At 43.3% G+C, this 26,220-nt stretch overlaps 1 protein-coding gene across 1 annotated transcript in view; it reads right to left on the reverse strand.

Moving 5' to 3' along the window:
• The window catches only part of IPO5 (importin 5), a 531,657-nt gene extending 516,044 nt beyond the window's left edge, over positions 1-15,613 (reverse strand). Inside the window, exon 1 of the mRNA XM_069205185.1 lies at positions 15,455-15,613. Within this exon, the coding sequence (XP_069061286.1) occupies positions 15,455-15,532 (78 nt within the window). The 5' untranslated portion in view covers positions 15,533-15,613. The remainder of the gene's footprint in view (positions 1-15,454) is intronic.
• Between the last annotated feature and the right edge of the window lie 10,607 nt (positions 15,614-26,220).

Genomic DNA, 26,220 nt, shown 5'->3' on the forward strand with positions numbered 1-26,220 from the left:
CGACAGGATTCGTCTCCCTTCCTTCATCCCCCCTCGCGGGCAGGAGGGGGTAGTCGATGCAAGGCGAAGGCAGTGACTCCCAGTTCCCTTCGCAGCGGTCCCCGCAGACGCCGTACGTCCGTCTCGCTGTCAGGACCTCCAAATCTGGCGCAGAACCCCACCCCAAGGGGAGACGGCACCAGCGGCCTCCAGGAGAGGGCGCGTCTGCTGTGGCCGAGCTCACAGCTGCCCGACAGGGCCCGTGACCACGCGTAGCAGCTGGGGAGTCAAGGGAGCAGGTCCCGACCCGCTCATGAAACAAATTCGCCCCTGGCCTGTTGTTGTGGTCCCACAGGGCCTTTTGCGGAGGGGGAGGCGCGTCTCTCTGTTCGTCTCCAGCCACGGCGGGGACATCCACCCGGGGTCCCTGCAGTCCTCGCCGTTAAACCGCCGCTGCTCCTTGGAGCTCCCCCACGCCTGGTTGGAGGGGGGGGGGGGGGGGGGGGAGGGGAAACTCCAGCAGCCGATAAGCGGACGAGGGGGAGGGGGGGGGGGGGGGGGCACCCAGGGCGGAATTGAAACAAAATATGGGCTTATCGCCCTCGCGAGGTGGGCCGCTTCCGCGCACCCACCTCTCTTCCAGTCCTTAAGGCCGCATCCAGCCCGACACAGCCGGCAAAATGGCGGCCGCAGCTCCCGGCTCCGATCCGCTCCGCAGCAGCCCCTTTGCCCGGCCGCTCGATCGCGCCCGGAGCCGTCAGCGAGGGGAGAGCGGTCCCAGCAGCGGATCCCGCCACAGGGCTGCGACAGCGGCGCCCCGCAAATATTTACGTGGCGAGCCCGAGAGGAGTGCTTAATCAAGCGTCCTTCCCGGTCGCCATCTTGGCTCCTCCCCCTCAGCTTAGTATTGTAATCTGTAGTTCTTGCTTTCTTGAAACTAATAAGTCGGAATTCAGGTAAATATATTTTTGTTCAAGAACTTTTAAGCTCTCCAATTAGAGTCTACACTTCAGCTCCCCAACAAATGTACGTAATCTTCTTCAGAAAATTACGTAACCATTTGCTCTGGGCTATACGAGTTTGATGTATCAAAAGCAGGCAAATGCCACTTTAGGCACCACAACATAATACAAACCACGCAGCTTAATTGGAACCATGCATGTAGTTACCAGTACGAACTACTGCCAGGGGATGTGTGGGCCCCCGCCAACAAAAAGTACCTTGAGAACTGAAGTGATCTGATATAGATTCAGTTTAGACTGTTCCTTGCAATTAGCTTTTAACCCAAGACCAAGTACTTAGGATCCTCCTGAAAGTAACTAAAAATGACAGTTAAAAGATCAAGAAAAACTACCACAAGATGCTGGATAGTCTCTTTCTCTACAGAAAAAGGCAATCTTTTGTTTAGATTATGCAGCCTTTAATCTTATTGTCACCATTGATAAATCTAACCTTATGTGACACCAGCATGGCCTAATTTCAGTTTGACACAATAAAAAAAAAAAAAAAAAAAAAAAAGTAGCCATGAGTCAGTGGCCTTGAGAAAAAAGTGCACCCTGTAGTTTAGTAATCATGGGATTCACCTTTAGCAACAGTAACCTGAAGAAAGTGTTTAAGAGTATGTCTCACACTGGAATAAATTTGGGGACAACTTCTTACAGCCCTGCTTAGAACTGTTTTTAGTGGATTAGTTTAGGCACATCTGCCTTTAGCCTCCATTGCAAGGGTTGAGGCCTGGGCTGACACTACTATTCCAAAATCCTGAGTCTTCTGTTTCTGCCAGTCAGTCGTAGATTTACTGGTGTGTTGGATCCCGGTCCTTTTGGGGGAACTGTTCCTTCTTTTTCCTCTTGAATGTGCTGGTATACAAAGAATAATATTGGAAGAAAATGTGTGATAGTAAGGCATCCAGATCCTGAGCTGCAAAGCAGTCCCAGATCACTCCACCGCCAGGATTTAAAGTTGGAACAATACGCTTGTGGTAATAAAGCTTGATTTTTTTTTATTTGCATTACAGCTAAACACCACTACTTGGGTTCTGTGTGAAGGACATTGTTGCAGAGGCGTTTTGAATATTTTAAGTGTTGTTCCGAAAGCTTAAAGTTGCACATTAATATTCTTTTTGAAGAGAATGGGTTTTCTTCTGGCTTGCCTCCACCAAAAACTGTACTTGTTCAGTCTTTCACAATACAGAACCCAACATTGAAGTGTTGGCAGAGGTCAGCGTAACTCTATGAGACAAAGTCTGATCTTGGAGTAAATTTTACTGTGCCGTTCACTCCTGGATAGAGAGGTAACATTCATAACTTTCTCAATTTTTAGAATATCTTTCTCACGGTGTAAAGATGGGCTTAACGTTGTTAGGAAATTGCTTTATAGCCACTCCCTTACAGAGGAAAAGCAACATTTCTGAGACAGACACTAATTTCCCTTGTTCTAGGCATATTTTACCCAAATCCGAATGCTCCTCAGCAGACTGACAGTTTCCGATTATATTACACACACACACACATACAGGACACAGCACTTACAGATCAGCAGGGAGGGGGAAATCGTATCGCCCGACGCCCGAGCCATGTTGATTGTCACAACGGGCTATAAGATTTAATGTCTATTTTGTCCGACGGACAAGTAGACATTAAATCAATATCTGTGGGCGCTGCCTCGGGCTTTGTCAGTTTGCACTCCCCTCCCCCGCGGCAACGCACTTGAAAAATCTATGGCCCGCCCCCTCCAAACACTCTGTGGCGGGTAAACTGGAGAGTGGCTGGAGCTGCGGAATCGGAGGTGAGCTGGGGAGCACGCGGCCGGTGTGCAGCCAGTCGGGGCTTTCCCCCGGGATCAGCGACTAGAAGCCTACTCCTCCAGCCCTGCCGGGCTGTGGGGAGCGGACGCTGGGCAGCGAGAGGGCGCTGCCTCCTTCCTTCTCTCCTGCTCCGGAGCAGCGGCAGAGGGCGCCGGACCGAGCTCCCGCAGCAGGTAGGTCTCTGTGATTTTCTTGTTACCTCGCAGTGGCAGGCGGTCGTGTCCCTCATCCTTCTCTCGCAGCAGCCTGTCACGCTTGCAGAAGCCCCTCTGCCCTCTCCGCCCTGTGCAATTCCTGCCCGGGACGCAGTTTCGTCCAGGGTCACCGAGGCAGGTTCTAATTTTGACAGCCAGCCCCCCGTTGGCACGCGCACGGCGCAGGCTCCTGCGCTCCCAGTGCCTGGGGGCAGGGGCTGCTGGTCAAAGAAAACAAAATTCTCAGCGTGGGGCCCCTTTGAAGACTTTTTGTAACTGACCAGCACTTGGAAGGATGGGTGGACCAGCCTTGTTCATATGAAATATGTTGCCTGGCCCCGTTCACAACACGTTCATAAATATAAGAGATATATGTAAAGGACATGACTAGAGAAAATCATCGCAATTGACTGATTATTCTATTTTTGTGGGAAAGTAAGGGGGGTGATTTCCTGGGATTTTGACCCGGTAAGCACAGAAGTCTGTTTTGTACTCTTAAGAATTCACAACATGAATTTAACCGGGTAAGGGGCGAACTGATTGGAAAAAAAACGACGACTTCGAGCTGGAAGTACCGCATGTATTCTGTATTTGTACAGAGATTCCAAGCTTTCCCAAGCTTACCGTGTCCGGGAGCGTAACTCATCCACTCATTTTACTTTTGGTATATCTACTCCAACGAATATAGGCAGGCATGCGAGTTCCATGTTATCTTTAAGTGAGAGCGTTATTGAATGAGACTACTGTCTGCAGGCTTACATTGATCGATGCAATGAATATGCTTTCTTGTGCAGGGCATGCGGTGGAAGACCAGAAAATTGAGCTTATGGGAATGTATATGTTTTGTGCAGGATAACATAGCTTGTTAGAACAAAGAAGCTGTGATTAAAACCTTGGCCCCCGTCCTGCTGATGTGCTCCAAAGTAATTTTAAATAACGTCCCACAGACTCCCTGCTGCTAAACAGGTAACTTTAACATTTATTATAGCAATCAGAGACTTTTTAGAATTCAACAGAATGGTCACTGCTGTTGTTCGTTGGCCTTGGCTTCTAATGCTTAAATTCTGCAAAACATGGCAATCCGTCATAATTGCTTAATGGAACTCTAACCATGTTTCGCACAGTAAAATGGTCAGTGTATATTGATAGTTGAACAATTAAAAATTGTGACGTGGGTTAGAAACTATGGAGGTTATGGTACAGACAAGTGACAGGAAGCGTTAGGTGCTTTTAGAAACTGATTTTACTTTTCCTGTGTTTTTTTTAAAGCACTTTATCTGGCTGCTATACCAGTCTACAATTAGTTTTTCTCAACATTTCAAGACGTTTTTTCCAATTCGAAGTAAATCACCTTTTTCCCCAGAAAAGTAGTAATCTACAAGTGGATAAAGCCCACAATTTAATTAATATAATTGATGTTTTAAATATTCCAAAGTGCTCATGACGAAGAATGTAGTTAGGCTGAAGGTGCCACACATAACGTGGGTTAGCTAGACATTCAAAATTGTGTGTTTCATTATACAGATTTGCAAGAAAAAGAAATATCACGTTTGCAATTGGTGTTTGTAAAATTTCATAAAACGTCTGCGCTACAGAGAACAACAAATTTTGATGCAGGACTGGGGGCAGGTACTTTCGACTGGAATCCTTGCCCCTTCCCTCCTAAAACTGCCGGCCAGCCACTGGCGCTGGGGCTGCGCCCTTCTGAAATTCCTACTGCTCTACTGCAAAAAATATTAAATACATGTATTTTATTGAGAGATACGGTTGTATCGCTAAATAAATCCATGAGCATGTAATTAAGTCTGTGCTGCTTGTGCCAGGCTGTCTGCCCTGCCTCACTTTGAACAAGGAGCCAGAAGTCAGGCAGTAAGTCAACTTTCTGCAATGTGACACACAACGCAGGGCTTACCTTGCTAACTCCCTTTTTGTGCCATGGGAGTCTGTAGTGATATCACTGCAGGCCAGTGATGCTGCTGGTGTCATGGGTTTGGGCATTTAGGCTGCATCCCTGCGTGAGGCCAGCCGTCAGTCATCCATAGGCATAGATCCCCCCCTTTCCCATTTATCACATGGTAGGACTGGCCGTGAGCCCATGAGATTCAGGCCCAGTTTTTTTAACACTAGTTCAGTGCAAACTTAACTCCTTATTTATATTTAAAATATCGGTCATAATAATAGTCATGGTTTAAGTGTGTGAACCCTAGCTTGTGTCAATGAGATGCAAGGTTGGCGTTCCCGCCCAAAAAATGACTCTAGGGCCCTAATGCCTTATTTATCCTCCTGTGCAAAGATGGTGCACAGGAGGGAGGTAGGACTAAATAATGGCACTAAGACTGCTTAGCGGCAATATTTAACGCCTGGGTCTAGGCAGGAGTTAGGGGGCCTGTGGACCCATTTCCATGGTCAAACACCATGAAAAGAGCACACTGGTGCCTGCCCCAGGTACACCCCCACCCACACCAGGGGGTCCCCACAGGATGGGGGAAACCATTCCAGGTAAGTAGAGGTAGGTATTTTGCTTTTATTTTAATTTTAATTTTATTCTTTTAATGCCATTGCGGTTCCTGACCAGTAAAACAAATACCATTACATTGTCTAAATCGTCATTGTCAATACAGCATTAATAAAACAAATTCAAGGTGTACATATTTCTTTTTTCTACTTTGATCGAGGTGTGCCTGCAGCTTTTGGACCAACAAGCAGGGCTCCCCACACTGCACAGCCCTTGTGCAAAACCCCAGCTCCAGGAGTGCTTTATACCTTGAAAATGCCCTCCAGGGGCACTAAAGTAACTCCCTGGGAGACTTAAGGCTACCTTTAAGCACAACATCTGAAAGTGCGTCTGCACCTATGGTAGGCCCCCCTGCACATACTCTAAAACTGTTGATTCTAACATTGCCCACTTGTGGAGCACCACAAGGAGAAATAATATGGAAATTTCACCCCATGCAAGGGCTTATATGGCTTCCCTCAGCCTCAGAGGTGAATGTATTGTGTATACAAAACCCAGATGCCCCTGCACTTGATGGGGTACCCTGCAATTGTGATCCCTCACCCCATGACCACCTTCGATTCCCTCACTACCACCCAGCCCCTCATCTTTCCAATGCCCTCTTTCACATGCATTAATTTGTTTGAAAGCACTTGTAAAGGCTCTGACTTTACTTATCAACTTAACTATCACATAAGATATAAATCTGTTCTTTGCAGCAGGCACCCTGTACGCTAACTTTATGGCTGCCACTAGAGAAAACTCCCCTCTCTCTCCCTAGCAGGAACATTGATCACAAGAGGTATCTTTCTTAAGCAGTCAATTATACATAATTTCTAATTGTTTATTGAATTTTTGTTATGGTAACATGGATGGTAGATTTGAATCCCATTTAGGTAAGCTTGTCATTTCCAAAGCCCACATCCTTGTTCTTAGTGTAAATATTTTCTTGGTTTCTAGGTCTACTGTGCAGCCAGTGTAGTACCAGACTCCGTGTGTTCACAACTTGGCAGGAAATCACTACGAACCATAGCAGCATAGCTTCATTGCAGCAGGCTGCCTCAGGCACTTGTTCTCAGAGAGTTTGGAAATCTGTTTCTAGGTTTATTGGAGTCACCTATGTGAAAGGCTTGTCACAACTGGCTCTACATTTCTGGACTGTGAGTATAAAACTGAATCAAGTAGTCTCAGACTTGATCACTTTGTCCTGTTGATAGAAAATATGTCTCAGCAAAGTCTTTTCAACTTTGGTTTCAAAAGAAGTAAAGACACCGATAAAGAAAGGCCAGGGGAAGGAAATCAAAAAGAACCAACTGAGGTTCCGTGTTGTACCACCCCACATAATCCTAACCTAAACAAGAACAAAAAGTACGATGCTGAAAAAAGAAAACGAGTTTTTCAGTCTCACTGGGTGGAATCTTGGCCATGGCTAGCCCTGAAGGAAAGCCAGGAAGGAGAAGGACCAAAAATGTACTGCACTATTTGCCAAAAATATCCTACTGTAGCAGTCAGCTATTCAGGTTCAGGTAGAAATGCATTCTTAAGTGGATGTGACCAGTTGCGCATTGAACCAATTAGAGCTCATGAAACTAGCAAGGCACATATGACATGTGTTTCATGGCACCGCCAGGAAATGAAAGAAATGGCGTTGCAGTCTCAGACTCTTAGAGCGAGTACCTCAAATTCCAGTCCCCCTACAGAGCAGCCCCTCATCATGCAAGCACTGCAAAAGCTGAAGGAGAGAGAAAGAAAGAAACTGACCATCTTGTTTAACAATGCTTACCTAATAGCAAAACAAGGTAAGCCACTCTCAGACATGGAAATCATATGTAGGGCTATGAAGAAAGCTGGTGTGGATATAGGAGAAAATTATACAAACCGTGAAAAGGCCTCAGAGTTCATAAGATGTGAGGCAGATATACTTCGACAGGACATCCAAAAAATTGTTTCAAATTCTCGCTTCATTTGCATTATCGCAGACGGAAGCACAGATAATGCCATCATTGAACAGGAAACCGTGCTGGTGAGAGTAGTCAGTGATGGGAAGCCCTACACTCTATTTGCAGATCTTGTTCCACTTGAACATGCACATGCTCGCGGTGTCCTGGATGGTATAGCTAAAGGAATCCAAAGGTTATCTTTGGATTTAGTAGGCATGAGGTCCACAGAATATCCAGGCCCATCACTAATAGCTGTCAATTTTGATGGTGCTGCAGTAATGATGGGATCTAAGGGAGGAGTTGCAGCACTTCTAAAGAAAGACATTCCTTTTCTTCTACCGTTCCACTGTGTAGCTCACAAACTTCAGCTTGGGATTCTAGACGCTGTAAAATCCAAACCCTCTATTTGTCAGTTTGAAGAAACTTTGAAATGGATTTTCAAATTTTACTGGTACAGTCCTAAGAGGCGACGAGATGCCAAAGAAATTTCACGAATAATTGATGAAAACTTTGCACATTTCACTGATATTAAACAGATTAGATGGGTATCCAGCAAAACCCGAGCTTTGGCAGCCATGCAACAAAACCTGCAGACTGTGGTTCTACACCTGGGACAGGTTGCAGCTGGGAGCGATGATTCTGCTGCTAAGGCAAAAAAGTACCTCTCAATTGTAACGAGCTTTACATTTATAAAAAACCTTTACAGCCTGAGAGATGTTCTGAAGCCAGTGTCTAAGCTTTCTGAATTCTTTCAGTCTAATGAACTGCTTTTATTGCATGTTCCACCTGCTGTAGAGAGGTGTGCATTGACCCTAGTAGGCCTTAAGAGTGAGTTGGGTGAATACATGCAGCAGTTTAAAAAACTGTACCACCCCGAAGAAAAAAAGTTTGGAAACATTTCTACTGATGGCTGGGAAATAAGGTTATCAGGCTGCTGTCCACCAGCAGCAACAATCCAAAGTGACAGTGAGTTCATTGACAGTGTAGTTAAGTATATTGATGAGAGGTTTGCAAATTTTAATTCCATGCCAGTTCAAGGATTTCAGGCATTTGATTATACACTATGGCCAGAGAGTAGAGAGGAACTGTATAAATATGGGATCTCTGATATTGAGGCAATTGTTCAACATTTTGAAGTACTTTTCACCACAGACGAGCGGTTGGCAATTGTAGAGGAGTTTTGTGGACTTAAAACCCATATGAAAAGCTTTCAGAGCAAAGGCATTCCTGTATTGCCTGCATACTCCACCCTGCTAGCAACAAAACCTCCTACGTTAACTAATATATTAAAGCTCGTGGAGATGATGTTCACATTTAGTGTGTCTACAGCAGAAGCGGAACGTGTGTTTTCTGCAATGAATGTCATTAAGAACCCACTAAGAACACGGTTAAATCAAGATATTCTCCAAGATCTAATGCTTCTTAAAATAGAAGGGCCCAACTTTGAGGAATATGATCCCAGCAGAGCTATTGATCTCTGGCTTACAACAGGAGGCGCAAAGCATGTGTGCGGACATAAGAGGCCACATCTATCATAACTACTGAAGTATTGTCAACAATGAGTCTTAGAGCAGCTTGCCATGCAAGATCATTTACTGCTGTATTCCTATACAATTTCTATACTTTTGGACAATAGGGATAATGTAACAGCTTTTCAAGTTTTTCTTTAGCATGATTACAAACCACTGAATAGTTATTGGTTTAATAAAACAAAATAAAAACATATTACATGTTTCTGTGTCAGCCCTTATAATTGATGTAGGTGGGACAAGTGGATTTTTCAGGACATGTAGATCTCATTAGCATTTTGTCCCTTGGCCAAGTAGATTATTTTAAAAATTCCACACCCCTGGATCAGTAATGCTTGTTCAGCAGTAACATATTCCAAATACCTTCTTAACTCAAAATCAGCAAGGGTGCACTTTCTTCCCCACTTATCTTCTGAATCTTGGCCATCTTTTTCTGCTTAATAGAGCCTGGTTATCTGAGAAGGTCCAACAGCCAATACATGGCCCTTAGAAGCAACAGTTACCATAGAAACACTACTGCCCTAATAAAGGTTCATTACACTAGGAGAGTTTTAAGTGACAAGCTTCAAGCATAAATGTACATCAGAAAGCACACAAGAGGGCATGTCCAACATGGCACCCATAAAAAAGCAGGGCATTGGGTAAGGAAATGATGTTCAATATTGCCCATTATTGGTACTGTATCAGCGAGGGTGGCGCGGTAGAAACAAGGCAGAGATGCAACTTGCAGAGACACTGGACAAACTGGCACACTTACACATCTTTGGCATCAAAAAGTATGAATGCCTCAATATAGTGACTAGATGACTACACCTGAATGACTGTCTGCAGAAAGCACCAGAGTTTTGATCCCACGTAGAGGACTAGGATCACTGCAATATTTATAGTGAAGACACACTTGTCCCAGAAACGTCTAAACAGCAGTATAGATTAGTAGTGGAAAGTGAATTCGATTTTGAGTATTTACATTATTAACTGCATATTTTACATTTAGTTTTAAATAGCAGATGAAACTATTTTAACCAGCTGGGACCTTGCCACCACGTTGACCTCCATTTCCATGCCATTGTTCTAAATTATCAGATTTGCTATTCTAACACCAATTTGAGTGCTACGTAAAGTCATAAGAGTATCCTGTAGTAATTGTGAGAGGCCATATGTGACATTCTTAACTAATAAAGCGTTTTTCAAACTACAGTCTTCAAAATGAACGCAACTTAAACAAAGTGTTTGAGACTATGTTCAATGCCTCTCAAAATCGCATTTGACTGGGTTGCAACCAGCTTTTGCAGAAGACTACATGTATGTTCATACATACAAGTTTTTTTAGCGATACGTAGAGGGATGTGATGAAGAACGAAATGAGTCACTAAAAATTCCACTTCATTAAAGAGAATACCATCATGTGTTAACTTCATATCAACACAATGAAAAAGGAAACTGTACGTGATAGGAATATCCCTGAATAATTATTGTACGTTGCCCTAAGTGAAGGAGGGCTGGCATGAACTGAAATTTTAAAAAAATAAAAATTTGACGTTTTAAAAAAGTGAAAAAATCCTACACACACACACACACACCATAGTCCTTCTGAAGAACACCAAAACGAGTGTACTAAACGAATACTACTGCATCGTAAGACTGCAGACACACACAAATGCAACTATCTGGATTAATCGGATTGTGTATATAAAGAAAAATGCTATATAGTAGACTACACTTCCTCAATCGTCGCTGGCTCCTTACTCAGGACTGGCTAAAGCCAGTGAAAATACTCTTAATGCTAATGTTAAATACTGTAATGGGAGGGAGGAAGGAAGGGAGCCTGATTAGGTCATTGTTGTCACTGAAAACAATAGTACCTCTAGCCTTATAAAAGAAAGCGCTGAACTGCTGACCACTGGTGGGTGGGATGAACGCTGATAAAAGACCATGTGCAGCCACTCGGTGGGAGTCTGCGCTCAACGTAAACCCTGAAACTGAATTCAGTTCGAGAGCTACCCTGCCAGGTCAAACAATAGATTTAAGCACGCCTTAAAGGGAACGGAATTAACCCAGATTACCAATCACAAAGCCTTTTTCTGATGCAACGTTGTGAATGAAAAGTTTTAGCTGATAATGGATAAATGTTCCGACAGCGACAAGTAAAGGGTTGATCAAGTTTTTCAACGGTACTGCCACAAATTGGACCTCCTCGGTCAGTAATAAAACATAGGAAGGATGTGCTCCTAACCATTTTCCATGAACGGGTCAGTACAAGAAGCAGTGCAGAAAACCCATGGAAACACCGGAAACTGGTCAACCAGTGTCAAGCGACAGACAATCCGGCTTCTTTTCTTTCAAATTGTTAAATTGCAGAGCCGATAGTCGCCATAAAAATCTTAACCATACACCCTAGTTTTATTTCAGCTTCCTAGGCAGTGAAGCAAGTTAGCTTGCGCACAGCGAGGTACACTTTTGAATAAACCAAGTGGTGTCTCACAAAAAAGACTTGCACTACATACATTCAGAGATTTTGTTATTCCACAATCGGTCACTACGCAAAGCATAACGGACACCTACAAAAGAAAGGGCACTACATTTTTCTGTGCAGTGCTTACCCCCACATATTTAGATTTGAACAATAAAAGATAATGTGCTGATCACACATACCGCCAGTGATAACTTCCACAAATGATTTACAATTCGCATTCTAAATTACTAATACCACTAATATGGGAGTAATTACGTACTGGCCTATACGTGACAGCAGTGTGCGTGGCAAGCCCCGGAAGCCTCTTTAACCAAAGTTAGCGGAGTATGCGGTCAAACGAGAGGGTGAGCTTGTTTGAGGAGAAAGGAGAGACCGGAGTAACAGGGAAGTTGTGCATGTGAGTAGCTCAACATCCGGTGTCCTAGACAAGCTGTGAATAAAGGAGATCAAAAGAAGGCCTGAACTAGAGACCCTTGAACACTATCTGCAGATGTAAAGTTTATGTGCACCCTGAACATATTAGTTAAATAACACCAGCCCAGACTTGTAAAGGCCATAACACGCAGAACTGTGCCTTTACATATTCGAGCAGATCATGGCCAACGCGTTACTAATGTCTGCGTGTGCATCCCGGATGTTTACTACCTTGAGCGTCTCTGGTTATGGGCAAGCAGGCATGGCGCAGCTATGCCATGTTCTGGCTAATTCAACCGTCTTCAGAACAAAACGTCATCAATCTGGACCTATGTGCCTGATGGGGATACTTTTTAGGGAATGTGGCACACAGTGCTGCTAAGATGTGATTATTACATACAAACAACAAGAGTGATTCTCTCGGGAGATTTTTAGGCTTAAAATTCTAAAGCAAAAACAAAACGAACAAAAAAAATAAATAAAATAATGAATGTATTACTCGTCGGCAAGAGATTAAACAGAATATAATTACTATCAAATCAAATTTTTTTTAAAAAGAGTTAATGAAATTGGTGTTCCAAAAAGCGGTGTAATGCTAAATTATTAGTGACTGGTTTCCAGATTCAATGACTCAAAATTGGGGTACACGTTCGGTACCGCCCTCCATGGCAGCCAAAGTATACAGGGAGTGCAGAATTATTAGGCAAATGAGTATTTTGACCACATCATCCTCTTTATGCATGTTGTCTTACTCCAAGCTGTATAGGCTCGAAAGCCTACTACCAATTAAGCATATTAGGTGATGTGCATCTCTGTAATGAGAAGGGGTGTGGTCTAATGACATCAACACCCTATATCAGGTGTGCATAATTATTAGGCAACTTCCTTTCCTTTGGCAAAATGGGTCAAAAGAAGGACTTGACAGGCTCAGAAAAGTCAAAAATAGTGAGATATCTTGCAGAGGGATGCAGCACTCTTAAAATTGCAAAGCTTCTGAAGCGTGATCATCGAACAATCAAGCGTTTCATTCAAAATAGTCAACAGGGTCGCAAGAAGCGTGTGGAAAAACCAAGGCGCAAAATAACTGCCCATGAACTGAGAAAAGTCAAGCGTGCAGCTGCCACGATGCCACTTGCCACCAGTTTGGCCATATTTCAGAGCTGCAACATCACTGGAGTGCCCAAAAGCACAAGGTGTGCAATACTCAGAGACATGGCCAAGGTAAGAAAGGCTGAAAGACGACCACCACTGAACAAGACACACAAGCTGAAACGTCAAGACTGGGCCAAGAAATATCTCAAGACTGATTTTTCTAAGGTTTTATGGACTGATGAAATGAGAGTGAGTCTTGATGGGTCAGATGGATGGGCCAGTGGCTGGATTGGTAAAGGGCAGAGAGCTCCAGTCCGACTCAGACGCCAGCAAGGTGGAGGTGGAGTACTGGTTTGGGCTGGTATCATCAAAGATGAGCTTGTGGGGCCTTTTCGGGTTGAGGATGGAGTCAAGCTCAACTCCCAGTCCTACTGCCAGTTCCTGGAAGACACCTTCTTCAAGCAGTGGTACAGGAAGAAGTCTGCATCCTTCAAGAAAAACATGATTTTCATGCAGGACAATGCTCCATCACACGCGTCCAAGTACTCCACAGCGTGGCTGGCAAGAAAGGGTATAAAAGAAGGAAATCTAATGACATGGCCTCCTTGTTCACCTGATCTGAACCCCATTGAGAACCTGTGGTCCATCATCAAATGTGAGATTTACAAGGAGGGAAAACAGTACACCTCTCTGAACAGTGTCTGGGAGGCTGTGGTTGCTGCTGCACGCAATGTTGATGGTGAACAGATCAAAACACTGACAGAATCCATGGATGGCAGGCTTTTGAGTGTCCTTGCAAAGATAGGTGGCTATATTGGTCACTGATTTGTTTTTGTTTTGTTTTTGAATGTCAGAAATGTATATTTGTGAATGTTGAGATGTTATATTGGTTTCACTGGTAATGATAAATAATTGAAATGGGTATATATTTTTTTTTGTTAAGTTGCCTAATAATTATGCACAGTGATAGTCACCTGCACACACAGATATCCCCCTAACATAGCTAAAACTAAAAACAAACTAAAAACTACTTCCAAAAATATTCAGTTTTGATATTAATGAGTTTTTTGGGTTCATTGAGAACATGGTTGTTGTTCAATAATAAAATTAATCCTCAAAAATACAACTTGCCTAATAATTCTGCACTCCCTGTAGAGGGATCGCGTGATATTTATGTGATAGTGAGGTTGCTTGCTATTTTGGTCCTGATGAAGACCTTTAAGTAATTTAATGGGTCAAAATATTGACCTATCATTGCGTTGTTGATTGTCAGAGTGTCGTACCCCACATGTACACGAAATTCAAGCTCGCCGTTTCTACTTTGCCATTCCAATTGATGCGATAGTAAGTAGTTTGATCTCTTGCATGTTAATAATGCATTGTTTTTGCTTTAAAAATGTTATGCTTAAACATACAATGAACCCAGGGATAACAGGTGGATCATCGGGTTCATTCTATGCAAATAACGATAGTGAACCCAGGAATAACGGGTGGACCCATACTATTTTACGTGCAGAGGTGATTAAGCAGCGACGCGAAGAGTAAGGAAATCACTAGCAGGTAGGTTGACGTACACCCTTGCCTGAAAATATGTATTCATAGCTGTTGAAAGACGTGGCTTTCTCAAAAAGTAGTGACTCCGACATCACAAGGCGGAGTGTGCGCACAGCGTAACAGGTGTAAAGGGGAGGCTGAGGCAGGCACAGGGTGTGCTGCAGCCATCACTACAGGAAGCACGAAAGAAATGACTCGAGAAAGCAGTGTCACGTTTGCCAGTCGGCAGGCCCACTTGCAGCAGCCCTGCAAAAGGAGCATATTGCAGTTTTTGGTGCGCCCATACGGATGTGAAAAGCAACCCACCAGCAAAGGCTGTGACAAAAGGGAGACATGTCTAATGTGTGTGCAACTGTTCCTGCAGACAGATAAGAAAGCAACACCACGAGGGAAAACCAGTTAAAAGTATGGACCGCAGAGGTACAGAGCCTCTCGCCAGGATTTAACAGGCCAATCACTGGCCCTGAAGGAGGTCGTCAACTGCTTCATCCATGAGCAAAGAGCGCTTCACACCAGCATCAGACTTGGACTTACTTTCCCTTGTCTGCCGCCAAGTGTGTCCTGAGCAGACACAAGGGCTCTCAAAACGTCGTAAGTTGACCTGTATCGCTCGTAGGTGCCAAGCAAGAGGTTGTTCGTGTAAACCTTCAACCAGTTCCCACTTATTAAGTAAAACGCTTAACTTTGAAGCATGTGCTGATAACGGGAAACCACAAGTCCCAAAATGCAAAGTGCTCTCCTTATAAAAGCGCCAGAACTGACTGAAGGTGTCACATGACTCGAAAACACTTGACAGCTAAGAAGGAGTACAGACAACTGCAATACTTTATTAAGAGGCTGTGGGACAGCACACATGGGCGTGCGCCGAAACCACAAGGATGGAGAACAGCATGCGGAGGGGGCCGTTGCCAGCGCTCGCAGGGTTCTTATCCGCACGTGGACTGCGTCCCCATTGGTTAAGCTTCTCAGCGCGCCTCACCTCGGCCTGCTTGCGTGCTGCGTTGTCCGGGCTGAGCAGGCTGCCCAGCAGAAGGAAGAACTGCTGCTGCTCCTCCATGGCTGCCTAACTCAGAGAGACTGGAACAGGCGGAGAGACGGGGGAAACCGGCGCGGACGCCGCGACCTCTCACCTCGCGCTGCTCGTTCATTGGCCAGCGCCTATATGTCTCGGCCTGTTCATTGGCCGCATGCGGTTAGGGTTGTGGGCACCACTATTGGCGGAAGAATTAGTGTGAAGAAGAAGTGTGTTTCGATTGGACGAAAGGAGCTCGCGACCTGCGCCGAATGGTCCTGGTCGCAGCTGCCAGGCTCAGGAGGGTGGGCAGCAGCCCTCCAGGGGCGTGGAAGTCTCGAACTGACGGGGAAATAGGTGACGTCTTCGCGCAGAAATGCTGCCTCTGTCCAAAGCGCGGGAGAAGCTGGGGCCGCCGCCTCGCCCTGATCATCATCGGCGCGCGCACGCTGTAAACGGCCGTCGCGTCATTCTTGTCTCCACTGTGACAAGGGGGCGCGAGACGAGTTCGTCACAGTACCAGACTGGACGTCACACCCCACGCTAACTGCGTGAGGTCTAAGGGTTGCGCTTACATTTGGAGCGACTGATTTACAAACTTGCATGGGAGGCTGAATTAAAAAATTCCTAGCTAGTCTGAAGAAAAGGTTCAATTCTCTTAAGGACCAGGAGGTGAGGATTATGCATTTCTTACTTCACTTTATTAAAATAGCAGTTTTCAAACAAGTTTGAAAAGAAAAAATATCACAACTACATATCCCATGATCCTAGAGAATAAGTGTCCATAGTACCCACAGTCCAATCATAACTCCCACAGCCCAATCATAACTCAGTTTGGGGGTATATAAGTGTATTACGTCCTTTTTTGTTCATCTTCTTCCCTGCAGGAAGTTACTCTTGAGTGGTTATCCTATTCAAACCTTTGCTCATTACGTATCAAACATAGAAGTAATGCAAGTAATGGACATTATAAAACTTGTAATCGACAACCATTTCTCTTATACTAATGAATTGTAGTGATGTGTCTTGGAATGTAAGAGTGTCACTTGGAATCCTATGACATCGCTTGTTCTTGATGTCATGGGATCCATGGTGACTTCGCGGACCGTTGCTGAACAGCAGCATTTTGTGCCCTCTTCACTTGGAAGAAGTCATTTTATTTACTTTTTGGCTTACAACAATAAATATCCTTTCTCGTCTCAATGTGTGACTGGACCTTACTTCAATAGTGGCGACGAGGGTGAAATAAGCTGAGGATTTTAAACACCGTCCGGAGGTGCTTCCTTCAGCGTTTCCGTTTGGAGCCATTGCCAAGCAGCAGAGCTGAGGATACATTTTTTTTCTAGCTTACGCGTCAATAATTTTCAATTCTATTAAGGACACGGAGGCAAGGATTATGCTATCTCTCTCTTTACTGACCCAAACAGCAGCCAATCAAAATACAGTAAATGAAAAAACTACACATCCCAAGATGCTTAACATTTAGTCACATGGTCCAATCATCAACCTTAGTCCATAAATGTCTTGACCCACGATGTCACTTCCTCTTTCTTTGGTAAATCAGATCATTTTCAAATTGAAATCAAAACTTCTTACAAAGACTTGAAACCAGGAGTCAGGAACAACCACTCCAACCAAATGTCACAAGAACTCAACGAGAGCCCAAGCTTGTAGGGAAAACCCCCATGAAGAAAACAAGTAAAGGAATCCTCATCAAGAAGCAGAGGCGATTCATGAAGACTTCTGATCAGAACCTAAAAATAACATAAAAGAGGTAGGTAATATCCAAATAATTGAACAATTTTCAATACAACTGATAATCATTCAGTATAATCACAACGGGTGGGTAATAAATAGTAATCAAATGCAATCAAATTAACAGATACTTTTGAGTCAACTAAATAACTCTTCCTATGGGCGGGATAATTCTTGCCTCCGTGTCCTTAATAGAATTGAAAATTCTTGACGCGTAAGCTAGAACATTTTTTATTCTATGTCAGGACCGGAGGCTCCGATTATGCTAGTTTAAAGCTGCTCCTTTACCACAGTAGCTACATCCAACACAGGCTTGTGATAAAACTTACGAAAGGTACTTTCTGAAGACCAATCAGCTGCCTTCATAATGTCTCCTAAACGAGATCCTAAAGCATATTATTTGGAGGCCATAGCCCCTCTGGCAGAATGAGCCCCAAAATGTTTGGTATCTATGCCCGCTTAATTCATTAACCATCTCATCCATCTAGTTATAGTAGCTGACGTAACAGGTTTGAAAGGTTTTTGTAAGGAAATCAATAATTGACTATTAATATCTTGTCTAAATTCTTCTGTAACTGCTTCATACTCCTTTAAACATTGAACCACGCATAACTTTGAATTGTCTGGATACATTGGATATGACACTGACCTGCAATTCGTTTTTGTCCTTCTGGTCACTGTAAGGGTAACCCCTTCAGGAGAATACACTCTACCAGCTAAATCTAGAGCTTTAACATCCAACACCCTCTCACAAGAAATCAGACATAATAACATGGTCCGCTTAGCTGAAATCTGTTTGCGAGACAAGTATCTATTGGCAGGCCAAGAATCTAAGAATTTTAAAATAATGTTAACATTCCATAACACTGAGTACTTTGCTTGAGGAGGTTTGGATAAACGGATACCCCTCAACAGTTTACAGATCAAAGGATGTTCTCCAACAGGTTTACCCTCAATAAGAATATGGCCAGCCGAAATGGCTGATCTGAAATTATTGTTCATCCGATAAGCCAAACCTGCACCTGCTAATTCTGCCAGGAAATTAACAATCAATTCAATATGTGCTTCCACTGGATTGACACCTCTTCCATCACACCAACTATTCCATCTACGCCATGCAGAGGAATATCTTTTATGGGTGCTACCGGCCCAAGCTTGTTTAATGTAGTCCGTAGCCTGTTGCAAAATGCCTTGGCTACTCCATCTTGACCTGAAATCAACCAAGCCAAGAGAGTTAACTTCTCTGATGAAATCATTGGATGTTGAAGTTCCTCCGGATTCAATAGAAGATTCTGACGGGGAGTAATGAGAAGAGGGGGAGCACAAGCCAATTGCAGAGCTATTGGGAACCAAGGTTGAGCTCTCCAGAAAGGTGTCACAAGAACAATCTCTGCCTTCTGTCTCCGTACCTGAGACAGTACCATGGCAATCATCAGAAATGGAGGAAAAGCATACCCCCGAAACTGAGACCAATCTTGGAGAAATGCATCTGTTTTCAGTGCATACGGATACGGGCGCCAACTGTAGAATTTGGGGATCTGGAAGTTGAGCCGAGAAGCAAACAGGTCCACTTCGCAATCACCCCACTCCTTGATTATCTGAGAGAAAATCACAGGATCTAGTTTTTGAGTCGCTGGGATCTGTCCGGTATCTGGAATTCCAATCTGCTATTGTGTTCTGGTCTCCCGGGAGATATTCCACTATGACCACCAGACGTTGAGTTAGACAATAATGCAAAAAATCCTTGGCAATTTCTGCCAAAATTCTGGATTTCGTCCCTCCCCCAGCTTGTTGACATATATCACTGCTGAGACATTGTCCATCCGTAATAGAATGCAACAATCTGTCTTCTGTGGGGATAGACTCTTTATGGCAAAAGAACCCACTAGAAGTTCCAGGCTATTGATGTGCAGGGTTTGTTCCCATTCTGACCATCGACCTCCCGTCACTAGAGAGTTGCAATGGGCTCCCCACCCCCAGTTACTGGCATCGGACTCGATCACCACCTCTGGGCGAGAACTGAAAATCCCTCTGCCGTTCCAGGCTTCCATGTGATGGAGCCACCATTGAATCTCCGATTTCACCTCGACAGTCAATGGAATCTGTTCCGGGTAACACAGACCCTGTTGAAGATGTCTGATTTTGAGTCTCTGCAAAGCACGGTAATGTACAGGGGCTGGGAGGATTGACTGAATAGATGAGGCTAGAAGTCCCACTACCCTTGAATGTTCCTCACAGATACATTCGGACTGGCCAGAACAGATCTCAATTCCCTCTTGATGTTGTGAATTTTTTGAGAGGGAAGAATTAGTTGACATATGACTGAGTTTATCTGGAAACCCAGGAAGTCTATCACCTGAGTCGGTTTCAGTAGTGACTTCTGCACATTGATAAGGAAACCTAAATCTTGCAGAATATTGCTGGTCCAGTTCAAATGAATTAGAAGGGATTGGGGAGACTGAGCCATCAGTAAAATATCGTCCAGGTATATGATCAGACGGACTCCCTTGGACCTTAACCATTCCATCACAGGTCTCAGTAGCTTCGTGAAGCACCAAGGGGCTGATGAAAGGCCAAACAGAAGAGCAAGAAACTCCAGGCAATGACCTTTCCACAGGAATTGAAGAAATCTCCTGTGAGGAGGGAAAATTGGGATTGACAAATATGCATCTTTTAGGTCCAGAAGGACCATCCAGTCTCCTAATAGAATATCTCTCAACATGTGAATTCCCTCCATCTTAAAGTGTCTGTACAGAATCCAATGATTGAAGTCCTTTAAATTCAAGACTAGACAATGACCTCCCCTTTTTTTGTCTAATACAAATACGGGGCTGAGGAAACCGGAAGGGTGAGGGGTGGAAAACTGTACGGCACCTTTGTCCAGTGAAGTCTGAACCTCTTTGTCTATAAAATCTTGATTTGCTAGGGAAAAACACATCTGGAGAGGAGGGTTGAGTTGCTTGGGCGTACTGATAAACTCTAGGCAAAAACCCAAAACAGTCTGGAGAACCCAAGGATCTCCAGGGATCTTCCTCCCATTTTTCAAAAACAATCCCACTCTGCCCCAAGAGTCACTTGTGCTTGTGAGAAAGGAATAATGCTCACCTGAATAACTTGTGTCTTGTATTGCTCCTTGATGTCCCCTGTGGGAACCTCAGTGGAAATGAGGATGACCTCCTCTGGGGCGTGTAGGGTAGAAGGTGGAGTCTTTTTATCCATACCACCTCCTCTGCCTCTGCGGTAGTAGTTCTGAGGCCCATTGAACGTTCCTCTGCCGGGCATGCGTCCTCCGTAACAACCGGCCCTGACAAAAAGGCCCGTCTGAACACTTTCTTAAGAGACATCTGGGCCTTGTCCAGGGAGGAAAAAGTGGAACAGAACTTGGCCAGCTCTTTAATAAAGGAAGACCCAAAAAGACCATTGGCAGAAGGGCCAGCTTCAGAGGTGGCTAAATCAGACAGTTTAGAGTCAATGCGCATAAGTATGGATTTCCTGTGTTCTGATGATATAGCGCAGTTAGTGTTACTAAGTTGACAAATGGCTCTCTGGGCCCAGCCAATTAGAACATCCGTATCTACAGGAGAGTCTGACTCCTTCGCCAGAAAGGCGACCCCGAGAATTCTTGACAATTACGCCATGATCTATCCAAACACTTTTTAGGATCTTTTGCAAACATTCTCAAGAACGTAACCATAGTGGGATCAATCTCTGGGGTATCAGAGGCCTTACCTTCTAGATCTGGTCTGGGGAATTCCGCCCAAAGGCGAGACCTTACCTCCTTGTCAAAGCTTTTCTTAATATTAGACTGGACATATTAGTCCACCTCCGGAGAAGGAACCCAATTGGAAGCTCTAGGGTGCATAATTTCCATAGGGTCAAAATCCAAAACTTGGCAAGGTGGAACCACCATTTTTGCTTTTTTGCTGGGGCCCGGAGCATCCGAGTCATCTGAGTCATTGGAGGAAGAATCCTTATCCGAGGAGGAAGGGGAAAAAGAAGCATCCGTCTTGGAACTATTGTTGTATTCCCCACTACGTTTTTTGCGCAGTTTATTAAAAGTGTTGGCGTGAACCTCACCAGAACCTGTGAGTGAGTCTTCTAAATTTTTTTCCTTTAGATTTTACTTTTGTTCCTTCGGGTTGCGAGTGTTTTCCTTTAATCCAACCCTGGGAACATGCTTAATAAAAAAGCTGACCTGAAAAGGGTCCTAAGGCTCTCACCAGGGCATCATTCACAGATTGTTGAACCCTAGTATCAAGGGCTTCCACTAGGTTAACCTCCAGTTGGTTACCTAACTCATCAGTGTAATATTCTGCCTCTTGGTAATTCCACTGAGCCATTATAAAGAATTTACAAATAAAGTAGAAAATATTGTATAATATAGAGGACCAAAACTGTCCCAAAAAAAGCAGGCGGAGTGCAAAACCCCCAAACAGGCAATAATATACAGGGAGTGCAGAATTATTAGGCAAATGTGTATTTTGACCACATCATCCTCTTTATGCATGTTGTCTTACTCCAAGCTGTATAGGCTCGAAAGCCTACTACCAATTAAGCATATTAGGTGATGTGCATCTCTGTAATGAGAAGGGGTGTGGTCTAATGACATCAACACCCTATATCAGGTGTGCATAATTATTAGGCAACTTCCTTTCCTTTGGCAAAATGGGTCAAAAGAAGGACTTGACAGGCTCAGAAAAGTCCAAAATAGTGAGATATCTTGCAGAGGGATGCAGCACTCTTAAAATTGCAAAGCTTCTGAAGCGTGATCATCGAACAATCAAGCGTTTCATTCAAAATAGTCAACAGGGTCGCAAGAAGCGTGTGGAAAAACCAAGGCGCAAAATAACTGCCCATGAACTGAGAAAAGTCAAGCGTGCAGCTGCCACGATGCCACTTGCCACCAGTTTGGCCATATTTCAGAGCTGCAACATCACTGGAGTGCCCAAAAGCACAAGGTGTGCAATACTCAGAGACATGGCCAAGGTAAGAAAGGCTGAAAGACGACCACCACTGAACAAGACACACAAGCTGAAACGTCAAGACTGGGCCAAGAAATATCTCAAGACTGATTTTTCTAAGGTTTTATGGACTGATGAAATGAGAGTGAGTCTTGATGGGCCAGATGGATGGGCCCGTGGCTGGATTGGTAAAGGGCAGAGAGCTCCAGTCCGACTCAGACGCCAGCAAGGTGGAGGTGGAGTACTGGTTTGGGCTGGTATCATCAAAGATGAGCTTGTGGGGCCTTTTCAGGTTGAGGATGGAGTCAAGCTCAACTCCCAGTCCTACTGCCAGTTCCTGGAAGACACCTTCTTCAAGCAGTGGTACATGAAGAAGTCTGCATCCTTCAAGAAAAACATGATTCTCATGCAGGACAATGCTCCATCACACGCGTCCAAGTACTCCACAGCGTGGCTGGCAAGAAAGGGTATAAAAGAAGGAAATCTAATGACATGGCCTCCTTGTTCACCTGATCTGAACCCCATTGAGAACCTGTGGTCCATCATCAAATGTGAGATTTACAAGGAGGGAAAACAGTACACCTCTCTGAACAGTGTCTGGGAGGCTGTGGTTGCTGCTGCACGCAATGTTGATGGTGAACAGATCAAAACAATGACAGAATCCATGGATGGCAGGCTTTTGAGTGTCCTTGCAAAGAAAGGTGGCTATATTGGTCACTGATTTGTTTTTGTTTTGTTTTTGAATGTCAGAAATGTATATTTGTGAATGTTGAGATGTTATATTGGTTTCACTGGTAATAATAAATAATTGAAATTGGTATATATTTTTTTTTGTTAAGTTGCCTAATAATTATGCACAGTAATAGTCACCTGCACACACAGATATCCCCCTAACATAGCTAAAACTGAAAACAAACTAAAAACTACTTCCAAAAATATTCAGCTTTGATATTAATGAGTTTTTTGGGTTCATTGAGAACATGGTTGTTGTTCAATAATAAAATGAATCCTCAAAAATACAACTTGCCTAATAATTCTGCACTCCCTGTAGTCCAATATAGAGTGTGGCGGGAGCTGGCTGTAAAGCACTCTAGGCTGGAGCCTCTTTTATTTTACAGCCCACGCTATTTCCTTATAGCTGGGCGTCAGGGAGCATGAATTCACACCAAAACAGGGTTCCTGTGCAGCGCGCGTAGGACAGACGAGCCAATCTCTTAGAAGTAATAAAAAGTGAGGATCGGCTTGTCTCCAACACGTGAGAGCACGAGGAGTAGAAACAGACGAAGGACTACGTGATCCACACGTAGTCCGCTCCACCAAATAAAAATGGGCAAATCGGCAAAACGCTGAATAACATACAGCGCAAGAAGCACTTTAAAAGGCAATACAAAGCGCGCGAAATCGCGTTGCTAATACAACTATAACAATACAATGCTAAGGAAATACATGCAAAGGTCATATAAGAAAAGGAAAATATGTGTACTTATCTGCTGCGAAGCAGCAAAGAAAGAGGAAGTGACGTCGTGGGTCAAGACATTTATGGACTAAGGTCGATGTTGGTGATTGGACCATGTGACTAAATGTTAAGTATCTTGGGATGTGTAGTTGTTTCATTTACCGTATTTTGATTGGCTGCTGTTTGGGTCAGTAAAGAGACAGATAGCATAATCAGAGACTCCGATCTTGACATAGAATCAGATACACCCGACCACTAAGGTGTTTTCTTTTCTCATTGTCCGGTGATCCCTGTGAGGGCTCCAGGATCTTTGGGAGGGGGCTTATCTAGGAGCTATCAATGGACACAAATTCAGACCTGAAAGGAAAAAAAACAGTTTAATGTATTATTATCTGGGAGTGGAAGGTCAGAATATTTTTGACCATTTACCAGCTTATGAATTGGGTGAAGAGGAAGAATTGAATGAATTTGAAATGGCGGTTGCACAGTTGGATAAACATTTTACCAAAGCTAAGAATATTGTAGTATACAGGTACAGGTTTTTTACTAGGTCACAAAATCCTAATGAAAGTGTTGATACCTTTATTACAGCATTGAAGGTTTTGGCTGCAAAATGTGAATTCGAGAATTTTACTTCTCAACTCATTCAAGATCAATTAGTGGCAAGATGCTATTCTAAAAGGATTCAAGAGAAATTATTTATGTGTAAAGAGCCGTCTTTAAACAAAGCTATTGATATAGCAAAAAATATTGATTGTTCTTTGGAGGATGCAAAACAATCGGAACTTTCTTTGTCTAACACAACTATTCCAGGTGCAGTGACGAGTGTACAGAGCAATGATAACAAGAAACATTTGTGTGTTGAGAAAAAACAGGATAGTTCTTCGACTTCTAGAAACACTACTTTACTTAGGTACATCCAAAAGACCATGTGTTATAGGTGTGGTTCTTCGACTCATATATCTTCGTTTAAGAATTGTCCTGTAATTAACCAACAGTGTAGGAATTGCAACAAACTCAGGCATTTTTCCTGAGTTTGCAGAAGTGTAAAGAAAAATAATGTTCGTTGTGTGCTTAGTGAAGACAAGGAGAATGTACAACATGATGACAATGAATTTGTATTAGTAGTTAAGGATACCACAACAACGGTTAATAAACTAGTTATAGACCTTGATATTGATGTATTAATAGAAGGGGTTGTAGTTAAACGTTTAGTAGACACAGGAGCTCGCATTACTATTGTATCACAGGATACATTTGATGAGTTTTGGGTGTCAAAAACTCTTTTTCCTCCTGATGTAGCTACACTTGCATTTGAAGAGAGTAAAAATAATTGAATTGGTTATTTTTGGGCTTCGTTATCCATCTTTGATGAAACTATTCAAGGAAAAGTGTATGTGGCTAAAAAGGGAATTCAACATCTTGGGGTTAATCCATCAAGCTGATTTTAAGTTGATTATCAAACCAGGATGGGAAAAACCTATGTCTATTGAAAAAAATAATTAAAATGTGTTAAAATGGTTCAAGACAGTGTGAATATCTGGCAGCAAAAATGTAAGAAGTTATTTCAAGACAAGTTAGGAAAAATAACCAATTTTACACACACGATTAAATTGAAACAAGGGGCAGTGCCTGTTAAACATAAATTAAGAAATGTTCCCTTTAGTATAAGAACAGATTTGTCCAATTTGTTGAAGGACATGTGTGAGCAAGACATAATTGAGAATATAGAGGCAACTTTGTGGTTGTCTCCCATTGTTTTAGCAAAAAAAGAGTTCTGGAGATTTGAGAATGTGTGTGGATTTAAGAAGTTTAAATGAGGTGATTTGGGTAGACAGTTTTCCGTTACCGGGAATTGATGATCTTATCACGAAAGTAGGTTCATCCATTTGGTTACAAAATTAGATTTGAAATTGGCGTATCATCAAGTGGAACTGGATGTAAATTCTAGACATCTTACAGCCTTTTGTAACTCCTGATGGAACTTTCCAGTTTTGTAGATTACCCTTTGGCCTAGCTTCGGCTGCTGCAGTTTTTCAAAGATTGATGTCTGACATGTTTCTTGACAATCCCAGTGTAGTAGTTTTTCAAGATGATATTTTAATCTTTTCTGATACTGATATTGCACACGATAAAATTTTGGAGGATGTTTTGAAAACATTGGAAGATATAGGAGTCACTCTAAGAAAGGATACATGTATATTCAAGCCTAGAGAAATTGAGTATCTGGGTCATGTTTTATCTAAATAAGGCATTAAACCTGAACCTGGATTAGTGAGAAGTATTCTTGAAGTTCCTGCTCCAAAGACCCAGGAACAGTTATTGTAATTTCTGGGGTTGTGTGAATTTTATGCAAAGTTTTTTAAAAGACTTTGCTAAGATCATTGAGTGTTTCAGGTCTGTTCTTAAGAAAAAACAACATTCTCTTGGTCTGATGAGTGCAATGAAGCGTTTGAACAGGATAAACAGGATATTGTCAAAGCCCCTGTTCTCCAACCCTTTTAGGAAGGAAAAGAGACAGTAGTATCTGTGGATGCTTGTGAGTATGGCATGGGTGCTGT

This window comes from Pleurodeles waltl, chromosome 8 (genome assembly GCF_031143425.1).
Source record: "Pleurodeles waltl isolate 20211129_DDA chromosome 8, aPleWal1.hap1.20221129, whole genome shotgun sequence".
In the NCBI taxonomy this organism is placed as follows: domain Eukaryota; kingdom Metazoa; phylum Chordata; class Amphibia; order Caudata; family Salamandridae; genus Pleurodeles; species Pleurodeles waltl.